The sequence below is a fragment of the Neolamprologus multifasciatus genome, chromosome 18 (assembly GCF_963576455.1).
Source record: "Neolamprologus multifasciatus chromosome 18, fNeoMul1.2, whole genome shotgun sequence".
In the NCBI taxonomy this organism is placed as follows: Eukaryota; Metazoa; Chordata; class Actinopteri; order Cichliformes; family Cichlidae; genus Neolamprologus; species Neolamprologus multifasciatus.
In genome coordinates this window covers 9,586,977-9,609,190 of record NC_140456.1, presented here as the reverse complement: position 1 = coordinate 9,609,190, position 22,214 = coordinate 9,586,977, and the positions used below count along the sequence as shown (strand labels likewise).

Genomic DNA, 22,214 nt, shown 5'->3' with positions numbered 1-22,214 from the left:
TCAAAGCTCATGTAGAAACAAACAAGCAAATGAACAAAAGACTTTCTCCTTCATTTCTGTCAAACAAAGCTGTATGAAACGTTTCCAGCTGTTAGTATCATGGTTGCTAGGCAACCTGGGCAGCGCAACGGAGGCTAGACCGTCCCATTTCACAAACCTCGCACTTCCGGCCTTAGCGGTCTTTAAGTACGCGGCCCTTGAGGATCGTTGAGGCTGCGTACTTTAAGGCTGCAGACCCTGAATTGGGATACAGCCATGGTCAGCAGGATCGGTTCAAATCAAGCATCAGCATGGGGAAGAAATGTGATTTAAGTGACTTTGAACGCAGCATGGTTGTTGGTGTTAGATAGGCTAATCTGAGTAGTTCAGAAACTGCTCATCTACTGATATTTTCGTCGATCTCATGGCCCATTGTTAGTCAGTGGTGCTAGATTCAGTCATGCAAATATACTATTTATAAGGTTGGGGAAACCTGCGGTCAGCAGAGAATGAAGACGTCACTTTGCCTTTCTGTCTCCAACCTGAGCTGTCTCTCTGATATATTCATTTCTAATCGTCTTCATTCTGGTCACTCGAAACAAAAATTTAAAAATCTTCAACTGAATATGTACACGTCCTGCATATATAATTTTTACTCTCAGGTGTTCCTAAAACTTAGCAGCTTTCCATTGTGTTGGTGCATAGAACTGAAGGGAATTTAAAATAATCCCTAACTCTGGTTACAACACTTTTAGATGAACATACTGTAATTAATCCAGATTCAAATGTTATGAAAGGGTATGATTTCTTTTGTCGTGTTGCACTTTATAGACGGTCCCTGCAACCTCATCTCTGTGTGTTGTATTGATGTGATTGGAAACATTGGAAACTTCTCATGAGTAAATGCTTGAAGAGTAAAGCGATATGGTCCCTTTAAGATAAAACCTGAAAATAGCATGTTTTCTCTAGATTCTCGTAAACGTCCTACTTTAGTCTTTTGAAGACTTTTTGTTTTTGGGGTTCTTTAAAAAAAAAAAAAAGAGGTCCAGCAACCCCAGAAGTGCGGTGACAATTTGCGTTGCGCTCTTCTCTGCGTTTTTACGGTATGTGTGTCATCACTTCCGTAAAACGAGAAAGTGTTTATCTCTTTGTACTCATTAAAAACCAACATCAGGCTAACCAAATGCCTGCAGGCTGGGAAGAGCCAGCGGCTCCCGCATCGGCCTGCTTCGCTTAGACACAGCTGTTAACTCACCTCCCTGACGTGGGACCCACCGAGCCGCTTCACTGGCTTTAAAGTTCAGCCCTCCTTCACTCCTTGGTCGGTTCACGATAATGTTGAGCAGCGTTGCTCTGCGCTCCCAGATCGCCTCCGTGATTGATGCCTTGTCCAAAGCAGCCGTGGCAGAAATTGCCAAAGTTGTGGAGGATGGCATGGTGGTGCTGCGGCTGGAAATGTGCCAGCGTGAAAACGAGATCAAGAAGCTGAAGAGCAACATCGAGCTCCTGCACGGCGAGCTGAGAGTAACCCAGCAGGCGGTGACCCTGAGACCCGACCACCACGGGAGAGATGGTGAGCTGGACCCGAGCTAAACCACACCTCAACACCCTGTAGCTGCCGTGCTAACCTGGCACCTCTTTGCTGAGGGGTGCCAACTTACTGGTACACTGATGCAAGGTTTGTCAGGGACGAAAATGCAAAAATCTCAGTTTTCAAACTTTTATAAAGGGGTTGTGTAGAGATAGAGAAATACTTTATTAAATTCTAGAGAAAAAATAATTTAAGAACAAATGTTTGTGTTGCCACGTTGTGAAAAATCCCCCAGCACAAGGCTTTGGCTTTTATTTGCTCTGCAATAATATGGGAAATCGTTCCAGTGGTTATTTTGGATCATTTATCTTTTGGCTGCAGGACATGAGGACCAAAATAGGTCTTTTTAATGAGCTGGCGTGTTTGCAGTTATATAGTGTAAGGAAAAGAATGTAAGCATTACAAAGTTGTTTCTCTTCTTTGCGATAAGATATCAGCAGAAGTTACTTAGAAATAGATTTTTGTCCAAATGCCATGTGGACCTTTTCTGGGGGCAGATATGAAATACACAAATCTATTTTCTCACTTTGTTGTAGATCTTTGAGTGATTCGTTTCATTTTGAAGAACATTTGGTACAAATATTTGGTTTGTTTCATGAGTCTCTCCCGCCTGCTCACATAGGTCAGAATAAACAGTATTACTTACACGGGCATGAGTTCAGTGCACCAGTTGTGCTTACCGTATTTATTGCTTAACTGCCATTAAAAACAAGAAAGAACATATTTTAGAAATCTGTCAAAAACATGTTTAAAACAAACAAAAAAAAGACTGAATTGATTACTCACACCAGAGCTGGCAGACTGGACTCCTTTGAGAAGTCAGAAATTAATCAAACCAGTAAAATTAATATTATTTTTTGTTTGTGAATGCAAGTAAATAACAGTAATTTGTCATCTTACTTTAAAAAAGTAATAGTTTTGTCAGCTTTTTTGTAAAATCAAATTTAAAAGTTATTGGATGTCAACAATAGTTATATTAAAAGTATCACTTCAATAAAAGAGCTTGTGGATATTACAGAATCATAAAGATTGATTTTGGTAAGTACTGTTAATTTAGGGCAGCTGTGGCATAAATCTTATATTGGATGGTCGTCTAAAAATGTATTAAGCGCTGTAGATTTCCAAAATGTACAAGAAGTCGAGATAGTGGTGTTTTTTCACATATTACTAATATTCACATATTTAGTGAGCTGTACAGCTCATGGATTTGTGGCATAGGAGGTAAAGCAGGTCGTCCGCTAATTGCAGGGTAGGTGGTTGAATCCTTGGCTCCTCCAATGAATCAATCAGAGTGAGAGATCAGAGTGAGAAATATTGCCCAAAGCTCTGAGTCAATGAGCAATATTAAACAAATATGTAGGCCTGCTGTCTTGCATTTGCGCAGTATCTCTAAAATTAGAAACATCCAGTCTCAGAGTGATGCTGAAAAACTAGTTCATGCATTTATTACTTCTAGGCTGGGCTATTGTAATTCATTATTATCAGGCTGTCCTAAAAACTCAGTTAATCCAAAAGGCTGCAGTGAGAGTACTGACAGGGACTAGAAAAAGAGAGTGTGCTCCTCTCACACTGGCCTCTCTTTGTTGGCTTCCTGTTAAATCCAGAATCTAATTTTACAATCCTTCTCCTCACGTACAACATCGGTTCAGTTCAATTTGATTTATATAGTGCAAAACACAACTACAGTCAAAGGTGCTTTATATTGTAAGATAAAGACACTAATCAAACAACCCGCTTTGAGCGAGCACTTGGCGACAGTGGAAAGGAAAAACTCCCTTTTAAAGAGGAAAAAACCTACAGCAGAATGTCCTCAGGGAAGATCGGACATCTGCCAGGACCAGCAGGGGTTGTCTGAATAATCAGGCCCTGTCTTATCTTAAAGACCCCAATAGAGCAATTGTCTCTCGGATTCCTGGCTGACTTGTGATTCCTAGGATGTTTAAAAGTAAAATGGGAAGCATCCTCTGTGGAACCAGCTCTTATTTTTAAGATTACATTTCAACTTTTCCTTTATGGTAAACCATAGAGTTAGAGCTGGATCAGTTAATCCCGAATCCTCCCTTAGTTATACTACAATAGGCCAAAGTTGAGTATTTGTTCTTCACTCACCTATTTTCACTCACTACGTGTGGTTATGGGAGACTGCCCCGCCCCACCGAGCCGGTTTCTACCAGAAATTCTTCCTTACAGGGGATCATTTCATTGTTTGGGTTTTCTGTCAATTGCTGTAGATTCTTTACCTTACAATATCAAGCGCCTTGAGGCGACTGTTGTTGTGATTTGGTGCTACATAAATAGAATTAAATGAGGTTTGCAGTAAAAAGCATGTTTAATGCTCGTTTAGAGTATGAAAGCACTATGTAAGTACCTGCCAAATTTAAGCCTTAGTCAGGCTGTTGTGACAGTCAAGCTAGTGAAACACGATCATTAGAGGATTGATTCGATTCTTGAACAAAATCCGAAAGGGCATATTTACATTTACCCCAAGATCTCATTAGTTACACGCCATTTACAAGAATAACTTCTGGTTTGTTGAGGCGGGTTACATAACACTTTTAGCTCTGCTATTTATGAGTCCCAAAATAAATCTGTGCACCTTGTGAAAAGTTTTAAACTCATGCATAGTGTTTGGAGATATTGCCATGTAAGAGTTTTGCAAGTTTTACCAAGGACCTGATTTCAAAACTTGAATAATGTGAAACTAAAGTGGTGCGTGCAGAGTCCATACTCTGCCACGACCAACGTCCTGTTTTTCAAACTTTTAGAATGTAATAACAGACCAAAGTTTAACAAGTACTTCCTTTGCCACTGCTTCACCTCTCCATTAAACTTCATGAAATGCAGATCAAAAGTTGTGTAAACACAAAATCAGATGAACAAATGGCATTCAACTAATGTCTATCTTGACTCTCATCTTGGGGAAGAATTAAAGTTACAACTCTTTAATGTATGTTATTGGTTTGTTTCTGTCATTGCACATATCTCACCATCATCCTGGGGAAATTACTTCCTCCGGCTTCTAATTGTTTTGGAATTAAGTTAGTGATGGTTTAATTCAGTTATAACATGCATGTTTATCTTACTGCAGAAAGCCAGGGTGGTGCTGGTGATGTGAAGAACTCTCTTAAAAATGTGCATGCTGATGATGGACCCGCCACTCTGTCTGTACCTGAAGTGAAGGTCAAATGTGAACCTGTGGAGGAGGAAAATCAACAGGCCAGCAGACAGTCCGACAAACCAGGAGAAGAGCTGCCTCTGTATGAAAGTGGACAGTGGAGGTCGACTACACAAAATGAGACTGGACACAACAGCTCTCATTATTTACGTTTAGGACAGAACTCCCTGTCGTGTCTTCCCGAATCGTCTTTGGACAGTGGGCTGGTCGTGTCCTGCAGCAGCTCTGGTGGATTTCAGCAGAACCACTTTGGTCGTGGCTTACTGGGTTATAGTCTGTACCGCAATGCGTACAACACGGCACGGAGGAGGACGGTAAAGAGGTTGATGTTTAAGAAAGGCTTTATCTGTCCGTACTGCGGCAAATGTTTCGAGCGCGCGGGGCATCTCGAGCGGCATAAAAGGATCCACACTGGTGAGAAGCCATACCGCTGCGAGATATGTGGGAGGCGGTTCAATCAGAAATGCAGCCTCAAGGAGCACACAAAGATTCACAGAAGATGTAAGTAAAATGCTTCCTACTATGAGGTTTTTGGTTTGTAGCTTTAAGTTGGATTGTAACCAGCTCTCATCAGTGAAACACTTGGTCAGTTAGAGCTTGTGGAAATGAACGCAGTGTTCATCTTCAATGCTTTCAAGCACTCAACAACTGAACAAGCAAACTATTCTGAGGGTGCAAGTATAGACACATGACTCCTTTTCTTTCTTTTTTTGCTGATATATGCCTATGCTCCTATGAGCAAGCTATTGCAGTATTAAAAAAAGGGAGGGTTCAGCAGCCCCAACTATATGCTTCATCAAAGAGGAAATATTTAAGAAGAGAAGAAGAGGGGCCTGAAAGCTGAAGGATCTGCCTCCTATTCCATTTTTAATCCCTAAGAACCAGAAACGTGCTCTGTTGGGGTGATATCGTATTATAAGGTCTTTAAGATTATATTGGGTCTGATTCTTCAAGACCTTGCATGTGAGAAGAGTATGTATAATGTTAAATGGTGATTATGAGACAGAGTGTTTCAGCTATTTTACAGAGTAACATGAAAGTATTGCAACAAGTAGTATAACAAATAACTTTTTCCTGAGAGTAATGAGGTAATGTTTTAGGAAAGCCTGTTAATGAATTACTATAGTTGAGCATAGACGTTTTTCAGCATCACTTTGAGACAGGGTGTTTCTAATTTTAGAGAGATTTCTTGAATGCAGGAACACAGTCCAATCATGCTAGGTGTCGTAGATAAATAAATACTAAAAATTGATCATTTTAGCCTATTGCTAGGTGGTTCCTAAGCAACAGGACATGCCCGAATAAGTCTTTGTGGATCTAAATGAGATGTTATTGTGAACTTAAAATTATACAATTTATAAGGTGTTATAGGTGCATAGATGATGATAATAATTGATCATTTATACCTACGTAACTATTGTTTGGTGGTTGCTAGGCAACATGATGGCATGTTAAACTTGACAGAGAGATAAACTTTGTTCATGCTGAAAGCACTTTGCTTGTTGCACTTTGCTGTGAAGCTGACAGCTGCTCACCTGCTGACATTCCAGGTTCTGGTTGCCTTGGTAACTCTCTAAGATTGTATGCCAGTCAACAGTTTCCTGTACTCTCATTGGTCCTGTGGAGTCCTGCCCCACTTCAACTGCCAGCAGTTATTTCACTCATAGTCACCTGAAGTCACCAAATGTCATTCATGTTTTCTCCTCGCTTTTTTCTTCCATGTTGCTTCCATCTTTAGATGTACCTGTCCTCCACGTTTGGTTGCTCAACTCACGATTGTTTAAGCATAGTTGGCAGACAAAGAAACAAACAGATTTTGTATAAGAACAATATGTCGACCAATTAGCTTTTCAGAAGCGACCACAGTGGTTAGTGCAGAAAGCTCGTTTAGATGATTTGAGACACAAAGACAAACACAAAAGCTTCTTATTATAGTTTTTGTGGAGCATCAACCACAGTCACAAACTCTGTCCTAGGCAACGTCTCTGTCAGATTAATTGTTCTGAAGAACTACAAACTGATTGACAGCTCTCCCTACTGGTGGCAGGTTTGGCAAAACAACAAATAAATAAATATGACCCTTACATTTAGCGCCATATTTATCATAAAGCTATTTTCACACAGGAACTTCATACAACGCTAAAAGGGAACCTGTCACAAAATGGTTCCAAGCTGCCTGTTCTCACTTCTAACGCAACAGGAAATCTGCTTCAGAAGGTTTCTTACTAGCAGAAGTACTGTTGATTTTTAGGTGATGATGCCATTCAGGTATGGGACCAAAACTAACTCGAGTGTGACTTCACGTTGACAGATGAAAGACCGTTGGTCTACATCCTCGCATGCAGCTCGTTTTGTACAAAGACTAAAAAGGTTCAGGGTGAAAGCAGCCCTGGACCCAGTTAAGCTGCTCCTCTGCTTTTCTAACAGTCTGAACATGAGCAGAGAAAGAGTTGTGAAAACAACTGTCGTACATACTCAAATATTTCAGTAACTGCACAATCATTGTCGCTCTCAGAAGGGCCAAAAGACTTTGTGTTACACTTGGCAGTTTTGAGGTCTCCAGTAGTTTGGAGGTACGTGTAAATCAGGGTGTTGCTGCATAATGGTGTGTGCACTCAGGCAGTATCCTCCTGATAAACGTCTGGATTTAAATTGTAGAATGAAGACATTCTTTCCTCTGTTATTGTACTGAAGGAGGTCAGGACCGGTGGCTGTTTGGTTGGTGGGGAATTACTGCATTGCTCAACGATTCTTCAGCAGGGCAGGATTAGGGAGGTTCACGGATTTGTGGAGGATCAAACTTGGATGCCTGGGGTCATTGGCTCTCTGCCAGCGTGCAGTATTTAGATTTTACTTATAAGAATGAATGAAAGATTAAAGACACATTTAAAATTATATGTAATTTATATGAAACGTATAGAAGCAGTAATTTTATCTTTTAATTTGAAGGTTCATGTCACTCACATGACACGTTAGTAGCTAGTTGTACGCTGTGGTGTGTTATTTTTATCTTCTGTCTCTGAGTCTTGGTTCACAGTTTGAAGTCAGTAAGCACAGGAAAAATTATGTGGGTTAGGTGTGACGACAGTGAGCGAGTGGAGGGGAAGGTGACTTAAAAGGGTCTCAGTGAACAGCAGAGTCCCCCTTCCTGCCTTGTAGAGCCAATTTTTAGCTTTGTGCTACCCAGAGCAAGACCACCGGGCTCTGTACAAGATCCACCAGATATTAGTTACCGAGGTTGAAACCCAGTTCATGCATGTAACGTGACACTATTGAGATGTTCAGTGCCCTTCGAACCTTTAGGCAATTAACCAATTTTCAGCTTATTTTCTGCTGATTTTAGCAGAGCATAGCAAGCAACACCGAGGACAAAAACCTCTGTGTTTACAGGGAGATGAAACAATAAATCATTTCAGGGGTTCCCTCCAAGTATTTAGCATAGTTGGTAAGCCACCATAACTTTGTGTTCATGTGTGGCATCAAATCCAAACCGTTTCCAGATGTCTTCATAGACGACATCATGATTATTGTCAAGCAGGGGTCGCGAGTTTCCTTCCCTGCGGGTGTTTAAAGGAAAGAATTTCTAAAGCTTAAACTACTTATGTTTTAAACAGCTTAAAGCTTTAACTGCTGATGGTCAAGAAGCAGGAGCATTATTTTCCATACCAACTGATCACTTTGGTCTCAAGGAAACCTTTTCAGGTATGACCTGCTCAAAAAAACCAAAAAATGTTTACACCTCATATTTATATCAATCATTAACAATAAAAAATGAGTTTTTTGACATTTAACTTAGGGGTGAGCAGAATATTCCTTTCACCCAATAAACAAATTCAAAATGATTAACTATTTTAATTGCAGTTTCTACCCTCAGTTGCTCTGTGGCTGCCAGTGGGGCTCGCTCTGCAGTTTAAGACCATTTCTGTAGTGTGAGGTTGAAACCTGCTAACCCCGTGAATATACCAAACATGGCTGCATGTTCTGGCTCTGAAGCCTCTGGAGCTAATTGCACCCACTCAAAATGATGATTACAGTTCCACCAGATGTGCTGCTGTGTGATTCAGAAGCATTGTAGGAGTGACTTGAGGTCTCAGTGCTGCTTAAAATGGAGCCGGGTCTATTTTCGATGAAGACGCCTCAAGTTGCACAGAGCAGATTAGGGAGGCGAGAATCTGGTCAGTTTTCAATATCAACAAACCCCCACCCACAAGACTAAACACTTCACTTCTGGTGTGAACTGACACTCTGAGAAGCGCTGAACAAAAAACTGGAGGACACAAAACACCACAGACATACACCTGACTCAAGTTTGAGAACGTGTACCAGTTTAATCTTTGGTTTTGTTTGTTATTTTGCCTCAATAATGACTAAAATGACTTTTGAATAATGAAATTTGCTTATTTTTGATGAACTTATCCATTAATTAAATAACTGGAACACTACAGTAGACGTCATAGCAGACCTTAGTCCAACCACCAGAACTGAAGAAGCTTCTCGGATGAGAGGTGAAACGTCTTCAAGCAACTTAAAGAAGTCCAGACGCTTTTCTTTCCAAGCTCCTTAGACCACCATTTTCATTCACACCTCTGAAATTGCAGTGATAGTGAGCTGAGTGTTTTCAGGCGTCATTTTCCCAGCAATGTTTTCTCCGGTTCCTCCTGAAGGTCCTGAGGTGTCCACAGGCCAAATTCTGGCCAAAAACATCTGTGTCATTTATATTCAGTCTGGACAGGAAACCTATATTTAATATAAATTTTTCCACATTCTTGGAGGGTCTTTAAGTGTGCTTTAAATGAAATCTAGTCTTTAATTCAGATGAGGCTGGCACCATTAAAAAAATATTTCCAATTAACCTATCCCCACTAACTGCATGTCTTTGGACTGTGGGAGGAAGCTGGAGAACCCACGCAAACACAGGGAGAATATGCAAACTCCACATAGAAAGACTCTGGCCTGATGGTGGAATTGATCTCAGGACCTTCTTGCTGTGAGTCAACAGTGCTAACCACGGTGCCACCCGATTTAAATCATATTTTTTGCATAAATTATATTCATGTGAATAAAAAACGAATTAGTTATAGTTAAAAGCAATTTGGCATAAAGCCCATCACTGAAAATGCTGAAACAATGGGGAAGGTACTGACTGGAACTTGGAGCAGTGGCACTGATGATTTGACAGAAGGGTCGTAGTTGGTTTGTGGAGGTCTTGGAGAGATGGTGGACTGACTGACTTGTAAATTGTCAATGGTCTGGTACTTTAATGTAGTGCTTCTCTAGTCTATTTAAGAACTCAGTGTGGTTTCTTGTTACAACCCTCATTCACCTATTCACATATATTCATGCAAGAGCCTTTTTTTTTTTTTTGTCTAAGCACCTTTTTACCCAACATTGAATCAACAGAGTCAAATATCTATGGATGCTTTGACATCTGGATTGGAGGAGTAGTGATTGAATATAGGATGATCCATTCTGAAACCAGAATAAACTCTAAATTGTCGATGTTTAAAAGGTGAATTACCTTACTTTTCCTCCTCTCTCTGCTTAAACAGGTATTCAGTCAGGACCTGTTGAGATCCAAGTGGCTGAGCAGAAACTGATTCCTGAGGTGAATCCACCTATTGATGTGCATCGCCCTGAAGAAGCAATCGTTGAAGATGCTCTACCTAAGAGTGAGGACATTCTGCCAACACCTGTACAGGTTAAATCAGAGCCTGCAGAGAAGAATATCACACCGCCACCGCTCTTTCACGGGGGGAACGAGCAGACAAGAGAAGGAGTTGAAACCCTCGGTGACACCTTCGCAGCGTTTGAGAGAGACAGCCAGCAGTGGATGCCCAGACTACAAAACAACCCTGAGATGGGCAGTACAGAATTTCTTAGCAGCTCGGAGCAAAACATGCCATCGTTCCCCGGGATGGCTCAGTTACTCTCTCCACCAGCTGAAGCTTCTTGTAGCACCTTCTCTTTCCCAGGAAAACCGTACGGCGAACTCAAAAACAGCATGATCTCCCAAACGCCCTTTGGATCCTCAGACCCTCTTATGATCTCACAAGAAGGAGGCTTGCACGGTATGACAGAGACCTTGATGAATCATGTGCATCAGAGGAGAAGCAGATCTTTTCAGGTAATCAAACCAAAGAAGTGCTTCATCTGCTCGTACTGCGGCAAGATCTTCGAGCGAGCCGGACACCTTGAAAGGCATTTGCGAATTCATACCGGCGAGAAGCCGTACGGCTGCCACATCTGTGGGAGGTGCTTCAATCAGAAGAGTAGCCTAAAAGGCCACATGAAGACACACAGAAATGGTAAGGAAGGGGCAAAAGTATCGTTTGAAAGACAGAACTTCTCTATAACATTATAGATGATTGGGAAAAAGCAGGTACGCGTTTTGGTAGCTGGAATAGTGCATTTTTGTTAAAGCTTAAAAACTCCTAATGAGACACACAGGTTTCACAACATGGTAAGAAATGTATTTCTGAAGAAATTCATTAGGAAAAAAAGCAAATTAACAGTATAATTCATTTAGTTTTGGTCATGATAAATATTATGAGTTTATCAATGCTGAAACCAGGAGTCAACTGTGATACAGCTTCCTGTGGAGCGGTTCGTGGCAGCCCGGCGAAAGCTGTGAATTGTTTTTTTGGTTTGCTGATCATATTTCTATATTCCCATTAAATGTGTATTTTCCAATTTATGGGATCCATATGTGAAAACAACCAGCACTACTGTGTATAAAATGTGTTGGCTAACACTATCTGCTAATTGACATCTGTTTTTGATTTTTCTGGAAAGGAGAAAACCCAGATGTGCTGGAGCCCCCGCACATGATGTTTACACTTCCTGATAACCCACTGTTGCAGAACTTGGCAGAATCTAAGAATGGACTACCACCTTTTGAGGAACCCTTACCAGGCCCCACATATGGTGAGACGGCCAGGGAGGAAACTGTTATGGTAAAGCTGGAGCCTAATGGAGAGAATTTTCAGGCTGTAGGACAGGTAGGGACTGATAATGGCACGGCAGCACCAGATCAAAGTCAGCTGTGGACGTCTGGGCTTGAGAAGAGCAGCGATGCCCCTGAACAAACTGTCTGTGTACTTCTACAAGATGTCAAGTATCACCTCAGTCCTGCTGCCGGAGCCGCGAGTGAGCAGCAGGGATATACGTCGCCGATAAAGGATCTGCCTTTTCTAGACAAAGAAAATGAAGAAATGATGCTCAGCGACCAGTATTCTGTCATAGGCATGCAACCCAGCAGCTCTGATATAACTCTCACACCTGAGCCACACAATCAGCATATCATACACAAGGTGGCTGTGAGTGATTACAACACAGCGAATGACCGGACTCCTGAAGTGAGTGTTTTTGGATTTAACATGAACTCGTCAACTGACCGTGAGGGAAACTGCGGCGAGGAGTCTGCCACGCAAAACTGCTTCATATGCTCGAACTGTGGCCAAAGCTTTGATAGCTTCGATATATTTCAGAGACACCGGTGTGAGAAAATCACAGAGCAGCCTTTCAGCTGTGAGATCTGTGGAAAGAGTTTTAACCAGATGAGCATCCTGAAACTGCATCTTAAACTGCATGTGGACTGAAATATACAAAGCACACAAGTACAGTTATTCATATTATTTATATAAACACTTGTAGTAAAACTCTCAAAGGCTGAATCTGAAGAACAAAATCTTGAGGTAGTTTTTTTTGTTTTTTTTTTCCAAGCACAAAAATGACTGATCCGTCTGACTTCTGTGACATTTTTAAGTGCTCACAGAAATGTTTTCCTGCTGCTTCGAACCACTTCATCTGTTTTTGAATTGATTGAGGAGTGTAATTGCTCTGCAACACAACTGCTCTTTACTTGCTCTGTATTGTTCTGTGCTGGGCTCTTGAGTGCCTTTCACAATAGTGTAATTAATATGAGGAGAGAAACAAAGTTGAGAGTATGGAAGCGTGATTCACTTACACCTGTTTTTTTTGGGTTTTTTTCTGAATTACAATAATTATCTTGGGAATCCAAAGAAAAACTTGAGATCTTAAAATCCTAAAAGAGGAGAAAGTCTTTGAATCATGTAGCTGATAACAGTACAAACTGTTTGCTGTATATTCAAGTGTTTTTCTGGGATCTCTTAAACATCAACATACAAAAATAGCAGTATCTCCCAATGTTTTAAACGTGAGCAAAAGTAAATCCATCCATCCATCTTCTTCTGCTTATCAGCTGCCGGATTGTGGGGGCGGCAGCCTAAGCAGAGAAGCCCAGACCTCCCTCTCCCCAGCTACCTCCTCCAGCTTGTCTGGGGGAACACCAAGGCGTTCCCAGGCCAGCCGAGAGATATAATCTCTCCAGCATGTCCTGGGTCTGCCCCAGGGCCTCCTCCCGGTGGGACATGCCCTGAACACCTCACCCAGGAGGCATCCTTGTCAGATGCCCGAATCACCTCAACTGGCTCCTTTCGATGTGGAGGAGCAGCGGCTCTACTCTGAGCCCCAGATGGCTGAAATTCTCACCCGATCTCTAAGGGAGAGGACAGCCACCTTTCATAGGAAGCTCATTTCTAACTGTGTAACACTTAGTGGGGAGTCAAGAGTTATCATTACTACTCAAGAAATCAAGCTTTCGTGTTCTTTTGAGATCTTACGTGAAATATGTTTCTTTGGTTTGCTCAAACAACTCATTTTAGCATTTATGCACCTGCAACACTTTTATTTTCATAAAGGTGAATTATATAAGCCTAGAAAACCACCTTTTAATGGGCTAAAATTACTGATTTTAGCATCTAAACAAAATCTGATACCTGAGTTAACCAGCAGCACAGACAGAACAAACAGTGCTGCATGTGCATGGACTGGTCTCACCGATTCAGAAAAACAGGAGCGTTTTTGCACAAATGAATCCATTATGTCTCTGTAGGTGAGAAACATTAGAAGTTGTCAGATGTTCTTGTCTGTAAACGGAGCAGTTACTCAGACTTGTCATTAGTTTATGTGTTACTTACTTTTTAAAGTAACAGGCCAAAAACAAATGTTTGATATTTGCAAGCTACTAACTAAAAGCTTTTTCTGTTATTTAAGTGCAGAACTTCAATTTTTTTTTAATGTAAACTACTCAAAGACATTTATTTTGTGTCAAAAGTACTTTATTTTATTATAGTAGCCAGTACAGTCCTGTAATCAACCATTACCTCAACCCATATGACACTGTTCACCTTTAAATAGAATTTTAAATGGCACTGCTTCTTATAATGTGTCCTTTTACATTTGAATTACATTTTTAAAAGATAGACAAAATAATTACAAACATAGATTTAATTTCTCATTATCACATATCAATTCGAAAATATTTGATTGTTTTTATTGGTACAAGTGTATGCATTATTTTAACACATTACATTGAAATTTAGCGCTTTTTTATTTGCTGTTCCATACTATAGCATATATAACGAAGCAAGTATACTGGACCAGTTTTTCTAAACTTTGGTTGAGACATCATGCCAATGCTGTTAAAGTAAAATAATTTAATTTTGCATCAGTAAAATAGATTTTAAGATATGGGCTGGTGTGTAGTTCACCCACACGGAGTTTAACTGTTGTAGAAGTTACTGTAAGGTAAGTTTTAAATTTAGTCGAAGACATTCAAATAGTTGCTTTGCAGCATTTTATTTCTGTCCTCTTATGGGCTGCACACTGAACCTCAAATCACGGTATCTTCTAAAGTTGCATGAAATTTGCGCTTGCACTGTAGTGCCACATTCTGCAAGTTTGGTCTTAAAGAAGACAAATTACAGGTGGATAGTCTTTAACTTTCCAGTCGAGCCAAGATTTCAATTATGTGACATTTTCCATTAATCAAAAACAAAAAAACAATTTCCATGAAGAAATGAAAGGATGAGAGTTAATGATGAAGAATCAAAGAGAAGGTTGTGCATTAAATACCTCATTTACATCTATGGTGACTAGCAAGAATTTCAAATGGTCAAAGACTTTGAAGTTTCTCTTTGTTTGTTTGACTACCTATACCTACCCACGATGATATTTATTGTGTGAAATGTATTTTTATTTATGAACTGGGTCAAAGACATAATCCAGAAACTAGTTACTAAAGCGGTGTTGAGTATTTTATATAGACAACAGTGTCCTGAATTGTTAGATGGACAAATGGACTTAAAGAGGCCAATAAAATAGCACTGACCAAGCCTACAGAGAGACTGTCTGAGGCAGGTGTCACAAAACTATTTCTTGTATCATATGAGTGCTTCTGTTTTGTTTGTTTTGTTTTGTTTTTTTCCATGGAAATGAAATTCCTAACCTGCCACTGCAGTTTTGATGCCTCTCAAAAGTGCATCACAAAGTAAACCTCTTATAATTTCCCCCCTTTCTTATATGAAGTGTTTTCTGTTTACTTTAGTACAGAGGTTTATTACACAAGGCTGCTGATCAACAATTGCTGAAACCCAAGGCCGCTGTGGAAAGATTTAAATTCACTTTGTACATGAAGTTGGATTACATATTCAAGGATACGTAATATGTGAATAACAAAATATAATTTTCTTTATTTGTATTTTCTAATAAATGGAAAATTCTGTGTTTGAGTTGTGGATTCTTTTCGTATTGATCAGTCTTAGTAATTGCTAAATGTTAAATCTTTCAAATGCTGATTTCTTCCTTCTCTCCATTCTGTTACATCTCCTACCTTCCTCCTAGTTTTTCCATATTCTTGGAAAAAATGTAAAATTGGGACCCTGTAGGGATCCTTGAAGGAGCCTAATTTACACAAAATGTATAAGTTCTAAAATCAAAGTTGAGACCTTTGACATTATGTTTTTTTTCCCTTTTTTTTCAATTACTAAGATGCTAACTCATTTTTTTTCACCCATTTTTTTTAGGATCCCTGTGTGGCATGTTTGTGGGGAGTAATAAGATTAGTAATAACAGAGTAATTAAATTCAGTTGTGTATTTGAGATTAAAAGGAGGAGATTTAAAAGATGGGCGATGTTACCGTGACTACCTTGATTGGTGGAGTTTTTAGTTATCACATTAAGGCTTGTGAGATGCTGTTATGAAGGGAGTTATTACTTCTAGAGACAATCAACTGTCTGTGGCACCAAGACATAAACATTTTAAATTTTGCTTGCCACAAATGCCCTGTGACAATGTGCACGTGTTTCCTTTGGTTCTTCGAAGTTGGTGTCTGCTTCATTCTGAGTCGAGGGCAGTGGTAAAGGCACAATTCCACAATGTCTTTAGACTGACAGTGAAAGATGGTCTCAATGAAAGTTGGTATTAATTGTGACGCGCCACGAGTGGCTGGATTTAGGTTTCTCAAATCTGTTTTGTGTGTTTCAAACTTTTTTGAAAACAGCACACTGGGTGCTGGCAGCTAAGAACAAGAAACTGAGGCTACAGTTCACACAGGCTCACCAAAACTGTACAATATGAGGGATGAGTCTTGATTTCTGTTGCAACAGTCAGATTTTAGGGTCACAATCTGAGGAAAAATTGGGGTTCGGAGTGCTGGTGGTGGTGTAGCAGTGTGGTCGATCTTTTCTTGGCACAGTTCAGGCACCTTGGTACCAATTGATCTTTCTTTAACACCACAGTCTATCTGAGTATTGTTGCTTGCTCATCCCTTTATGACCACAGTGTACCTATTTACCGATGGCTGCTTCCAGGAGGATAACACACCCGTCAAAAATATGTTAAGGGTTTAGTCTAGAGGTATGATTGGTCTGGTACTCATTTGTATCAAGAGATCTATTTCACAGGTTCTTCTTAAACAGAAAAAAGGTCTCCAAACAAATTCATATAAAAGCAAATGAAATAGATTAAGGTATCCACCTTTGTTTTCTTGTATTTTCTAAATATTGTACTGATGTCCTGGAGTCCCTAAGAGAAGGTCTGTTGTTACATTTGCGCACATTTCCTGAACTTTCTTTATTCAAACATTTTTTCTATCTTTCTTTAGTTTTTACTACTACTGCAATTAGTATTTGTAAGTACAATATGACTTGTTTTTTGAGACCATGTGGTATATTTCCCAATTAAATACAACAAGAATCAAAACTAATCTTTGAGCTGGTTATTGACCTTTATCTTTATCTTATTTCTTAACCCACAATTTCCTTTCTACGTGCAGTTTTAGCTCAAATTTAACACCCATGGGTGATGACTCAGAAGGATGAAGGCCTCGTACCTGTTATTCCACCGCGCCTCTATTCGTGTATTTATGGTAAAGCCCTCCGCCACACGGAAGAAAGGTTTCAGCTAGCATGATGCTCACAGGGATGTAAAAATTTTCTACTGCGTCGCTTCTTTTCACATTTTTTAAACCACTGCTTGGAAGCACTTACTAATTCTTCATTTACCTGGCATATATTACTTTGAATGAGTCAACATGGCGACGTGCATTCCCTTTCAAACACAGTTATCCTCAATAATGGAGGTTCTGGTGAAGGCAGCAGTGGCAGAGATATCCAAACTAGTCGATGACAAATGTGCGTTTCTGCATCTTGAAATATCCCGAAAGCAGAGCGAGAACGAGATGCTGAAGAGGAAACTGCTGGTGATGGAGAGCAAAAATGCGCAGCTGCAGCGAGGATTCGGTAAGATTTCCATCACTGTGCCAACTGACAACTCAGTGTGTTGTGCATCTAAATGTAGAAGTAGAACCAAACGCAGGAAGAATTTGATTTAAAAAGCCACCGCTGGTGTGTTTTATATTAACCTCTGCTTATTTTTGGAAATGAATTTCGAGGTATTTTACTCCCCCTCCAAATAATATCTACTTTTCCTCTGCTCGAGCTTTCAAATTGAGATTTTTCTTCCCTTCTGCAACCAGAAAACTACATGGACAGAGGAACTGATGTGGGGAGCAACTGTCCGCACCCTGCAAGAGATATGAAGGTCTGTGTTTACTACATGCTCTAATAATTGTTGCCTTTTGGACAACATTTGCTCTTTTTTTGTTAAAAAAAAACCAAAACTTTTTTGTTTTTAGAGAAGTCATACATAAAATGAAAATGAAAATTGCTGCAAGTTTCAATGTTTACACAGTTTAAAAACATACCAGCTACATGGAAAAAGTATCTACGCTTATTTAGATATTTTAAAAGGGAGACCTGGCCTTTAAACAACCATGAAGTGACATCTAAGGGATAATTTTGTAACAGCAAGAATGGTGATTGAAGGATAAAAAATGTTTTGAAGAAAAGTCAACAAACTGTTAATTTTATTCCTTGTTAAATTAAAGTTATTTCAATAATCCTTCAAAATAGCACCTGTAGGTCTTTCATGGTGGTTACGATGGGGTAAGATTTGCCTCTCGAGTTATTTTGTTACCCCTCTATGTGTCACACACCTAGACTTAAAATCAGTTCCAGGTTAGGCGTCAGCGATTTGAGCTTCCTTTAACAGTGACAGCTGAAAGCTGTGAGGTTTGTGCTCTGCTGTTCTGAAGAGTGTGTTCATTTAAAAATAAATAAACAAATAAAACAAGAAAACGTGTACTGCCTGTGAGCATGGGAATTCAAACATATCCCCAAATGATATGAAATAAAATCCCCCACATGTGGAAGGTCAGTTCAACCCAGGGGCAGATTGACTAATGCAACAAGAAGTCTTGCAAAAACTTGAGCATTTGTTCATTTATTCTTTAGCTGTTAATGTCAAAGTGTTAGCATCGGAAAAATAAAGAAACAGCAGAGCTGTATGGCTGGAGTAACAGTAGATATGTTTGGTGCAGACAAAAGACAGCTTTTCATGAGAAAAACTGTTCGCCATCTGTGAAGTTTAGTGGTGGAAGTGTTGTGGTTTTGTGCTGTTTCGCTGCCTTTGCAGAAGGTCGCTTATAGTCATTTATTTACTTGTGAGTTCTACTTTATATTGAAAACTGCTTAGATATAATGTGAGGTCATCTGTTGAGTTTGCATTGAGGGGATTCTCAAAAATCTTTCATGTTAGAGTGATCAGAAACTTTCACACCCAGACTGATGAACACTTCCGAAAAGCCTACAAAAAGTTACAGTTTTGGACGTGGATATAAGATTTGTAGTTTTGTACACTAGCACAGTGGATTTTAGATCAAACAATCGAGATGTGGTGAAAGCGCAAACTTTCAGCCTTTAATTGAAGGGGTTTAACAAAACTGTTGCATTAACCTTTCAGGAATTATGGGCATTTTTATGCGCAGTTCCCCATATTCAGAGGCTCAGAAGGACCTCACTGTATTTCTGCTAGGCCCTCACACGCCATTTAAAGTAATTGCTGTTGCTGTTTTTCTACTGTAAATGATTGAAATGGTAACTTTATCGTAAAGCATCATCTTTATTTTGTTTTCCAAAAGAATTAAAAGTTTGCCTTTCTAAACAAAAAAATCCAGAAATTTTTAGTGGTTGTATATATTTTTTCACAAATTGTAAAAGAAAAATGGGGGAAAAAATGGGCAGCTGACACTGGTGACAAACTAGTTCAAAAAGTGGATCAAAAACCTGTGTGTTATTCTAATAGTGTCAGTTGTATGGTAAATGTCACCTCGCTGCAGAAATGTCACCTCTTAATCTTATAGTTTTGGTTTCATTGCTGAGACTTTGTTTGTGTGACACCACTCCCATAGGTGTTTCTATTTATGGCAGGTAGCTGTGCTATAAAAAAGGGTGGATTAATAATTAGTAAGTTGTTTGTAGAGGGGAAAACAAAGCTAAAAGAAGTGAAATATAAAACTTAATTTGGCAGATTCTGGCGTTGCAATCTCTATATTATTACCATATATCTTAGAAGTTCTCAAGTTGAAAAACAAATCAGGTAATCCATGACCTTTTTGTGTAGTTTCCTGAGATTGAAGATGCAACTGTTTCCTTCACAATTAAAGAAGAAAGTCCAGATGAGGCACTATGGATCAGTGACTCTGCTGGACCAATTGGTGAGTTGAAGACCTAGGTTTTGTGCAAGAATTAAACCTTAATTGAACTTTACACCCCCACCTGAAGTCTCCTAACACCTGTCACCTGCAGGTTCTGCTGTTCAGTACCCTAACACTGCTAGTGCTCCAGAGAACCAGCAGTTTGAAGAGGGCCACCAGTTAACCCATCCAGAGGTTGCCAGACAGAAGCCATCAGAGTTCAGTGACTCGTTTAACTCTGCCCAGCGTGCAGTAGACATCAGTAGTCTTCAGTTCACAGTGAAGACAGAGAAGGAAGAAGATCGACTGGCATTCAGACAGGAGGGGTGCCAGCACAATGTGGGGAAGCAGACGCAACTTGCTGCTGAATTTTCATTGGATGAAAGAGAGAACCAAATTTGGTCGTCCATAATTGAAGGTAATGACATTGACACTGGTTTCCCTGACTTCTCTAGTGTAGTAGAGGAGTATTCCAACACGTACCCGGACCATTCAGATCCAAATGTAACTTCTAACCTGAGCAAGTCGACTAACGTCCAGCAGTTGCCTTCTCAGAGGCTTTGCAATGGGATTTACAACAGCGAATATCAGAAGGACGTTCCACAGTCGTCAGATTTCCAGCCTAGGTCGCAGGCTCCGTTGTTGCAGCAAGGCAAGCAGAAGGAACAAATTTACCCGCAGAGAAACGCGTCACACTCCACTCACCTGAGCCAGCTTGAGGAAGACCCTGAGAGGGAGTCCGCAACTCGAGACGGACCAGTTGTAACTCAGTCGCACAACACGTTCACACCGAGCAGCTTTAACCCTCACAGCCTACACAAACCCCTCTCCGGGACGGCCCGATGCTACGGGTGCTCGCAGTGCGGAAAGTCGTTCAGCCGCCTCCACCAGTTCAAGCTGCACCAGCAGAGCCACAAGAGAAAGCGAGCGTTTTGGTGCACGGTGTGCGGGAAGAGTTTCCAGTGCTCGTCGCACCTCAGCATACACCACCGGACTCACACGGGAGAGAAGCCGTACGGTTGCGGACAGTGCGGGAAGAGGTTCACGCAGCAGAGCAGCCTGAGGGTTCACCAGCGGACGCACAGCGGGGAACGACCATACAGCTGCTCACAGTGCGGGAAAACCTTCATCCTCATGCATCATTTAAAGCGGCACAGAATCATTCACACCTACAGCTGAGGTGGTGCGAGTGGTCGAGGTGAAAGACGACAGTCTGAGAATTAAATATTCAGTGAACGGCAGCTTTTTTTTTCCAGTGGGATTTTTTTTTTAACCATATGGCATTACTGAACAACTTTGTATATTAATGCATATTTTACTATGCAAAATCCATCTGCGTGGATATCAACATGTTTGCTTCTTTTTAAGTACTTAAAATGATCAAAATGTGAAACTGAACTGCACCCTCGTTCACACGTTTGTGAAACCCTTCCAAAGCTAGAAATCCAAAAAAATGGAAAAAAAGGAAAACAAACCAAGCTCTTAAATGGTAAATGGCCTGTATTTGTATAGCGCTTTACTTAGTCCCTAAGGGCCCCAAAGCGCTTTACACAACCAGTCATCCACCCATTCATACACACAATCACACACTGGTGATGGCAAGCTACATTGTAACCCTCTGACCACCACCAGTAGGCAACGGGTGAAGTGTCTTGCCCAAGGACACAACGACCGAGACTGTCCAAGCCGGGGCTCGAACCAGAAACCTTCCGATTACAAGGCGAACTCCCAACTGTTGAACCACGATCGCCACCAAGCTCTTAAATGGCTGAGTCATCATCTAAAACCACGCGGCTTTGCTCTTACAGTTACCTGCATAAGTGCAGATCTGCTCTGACTTCCTGTTTGTTTTTGCTTCTCATGTCGAACTGGGGTTCTTGTCATCTCAGTACTGAAACCTTACAAGCACAAGATGCTCATTACTCCCATTCACTCTGACAAAGGTTTTTCATTCAAATTCATTCAAACTTTTCTCAGGTTTGTGCTTTAATGTCAGACGTTCTAAGCCTGCCTGACTCGTCCTCTCTGTTAGATTTTCCATGAAACTCTTCCCATAAACCCTTTGCTCTTTGTTATGCTTTATATTAAAACTGTTCTCAAAACCAACAGATGCATTTTTTTTTTTACTGTTATACTCACATGAAAGACTTAAATTCAGACCTTTAGATGGATGAAGGGATAGAGGGTTTTGTCAGTGTTTCTGGTTTTGGATGTCACACTTTTTCAACAACAAACTTCGAGCTCTTGGGTGCAGCTACTCGCGTAGTAAAAATGAATGCAATGTTGTGGTTTGTACTCACAGTTATGTGACTATAACTCACAAGTACACACTTCTGTTTGCTCCACTTTACGTGCCCGGCCGTGGAGTCAGAAAACTCTGACTGCGAGGTTAATTAGCTATGCGAGACAGGTGTGCCTCTCCTCAGCTGGCAGTGCTCCCATCACACCGCTCCAGCTCTCCTTCATACAGCTGGACCAGGAAACCACTCCCTGCTGACACAGAGTTCCTCAAACTACTTGCCTGAGTTCGCTATCATTCAAAATTAGGCTGCAAATATTATTTTAGTCCATT

General features: G+C 40.5%; 2 protein-coding genes across 2 annotated transcripts; both read left to right on the top strand.

Annotated features, from left to right (window-relative positions):
• The first annotated feature begins 1,125 nt into the window (after window positions 1-1,125).
• On the top strand, window positions 1,126-15,676 carry LOC146497332 (uncharacterized). The gene is made up of 4 exons (XM_085141479.1): window positions 1,126-1,552; window positions 4,659-5,246; window positions 10,295-11,050; window positions 11,538-15,676. Exons 1-4 carry the CDS (start codon window positions 1,315-1,317, stop codon window positions 12,341-12,343), a joined length of 2,388 nt encoding a protein of 795 aa, XP_084997605.1. The 5' UTR covers window positions 1,126-1,314; the 3' UTR covers window positions 12,344-15,676.
• A 76-nt stretch (window positions 15,677-15,752) lies between these two features.
• On the top strand, window positions 15,753-21,748 carry LOC146497331 (uncharacterized). Its single transcript, XM_085141487.1, has 4 exons — window positions 15,753-17,348; window positions 17,585-17,649; window positions 19,570-19,663; window positions 19,755-21,748. Exons 1-4 carry the CDS (start codon window positions 17,141-17,143, stop codon window positions 20,819-20,821), a joined length of 1,434 nt encoding a protein of 477 aa, XP_084997613.1. The 5' UTR covers window positions 15,753-17,140; the 3' UTR covers window positions 20,822-21,748.
• Window positions 21,749-22,214: the final 466 nt, after the last annotated feature.

Excerpts from the sequence above, each read along its gene's own strand:
- LOC146497332 (XM_085141479.1), top strand. The coding sequence starts at position 1,315 with ATGTTGAGCAGCGTTGCTCTGCGCTCCCAGATCGCCTCCGTGATTGAT. Across the intron at positions 1,553-4,658 it reads CGACCACCACGGGAGAGATG|AAAGCCAGGGTGGTGCTGGT; the intron begins GTGAGCTGGACC and ends ATCTTACTGCAG. Across the intron at positions 5,247-10,294 it reads CACAAAGATTCACAGAAGAT|GTATTCAGTCAGGACCTGTT; the intron begins GTAAGTAAAATG and ends CTGCTTAAACAG.
- LOC146497331 (XM_085141487.1), top strand. The coding sequence starts at position 17,141 with ATGGCGACGTGCATTCCCTTTCAAACACAGTTATCCTCAATAATGGAG. Across the intron at positions 17,349-17,584 it reads GCAGCTGCAGCGAGGATTCG|AAAACTACATGGACAGAGGA; the intron begins GTAAGATTTCCA and ends TTCTGCAACCAG. Across the intron at positions 19,664-19,754 it reads TGACTCTGCTGGACCAATTG|GTTCTGCTGTTCAGTACCCT; the intron begins GTGAGTTGAAGA and ends TGTCACCTGCAG.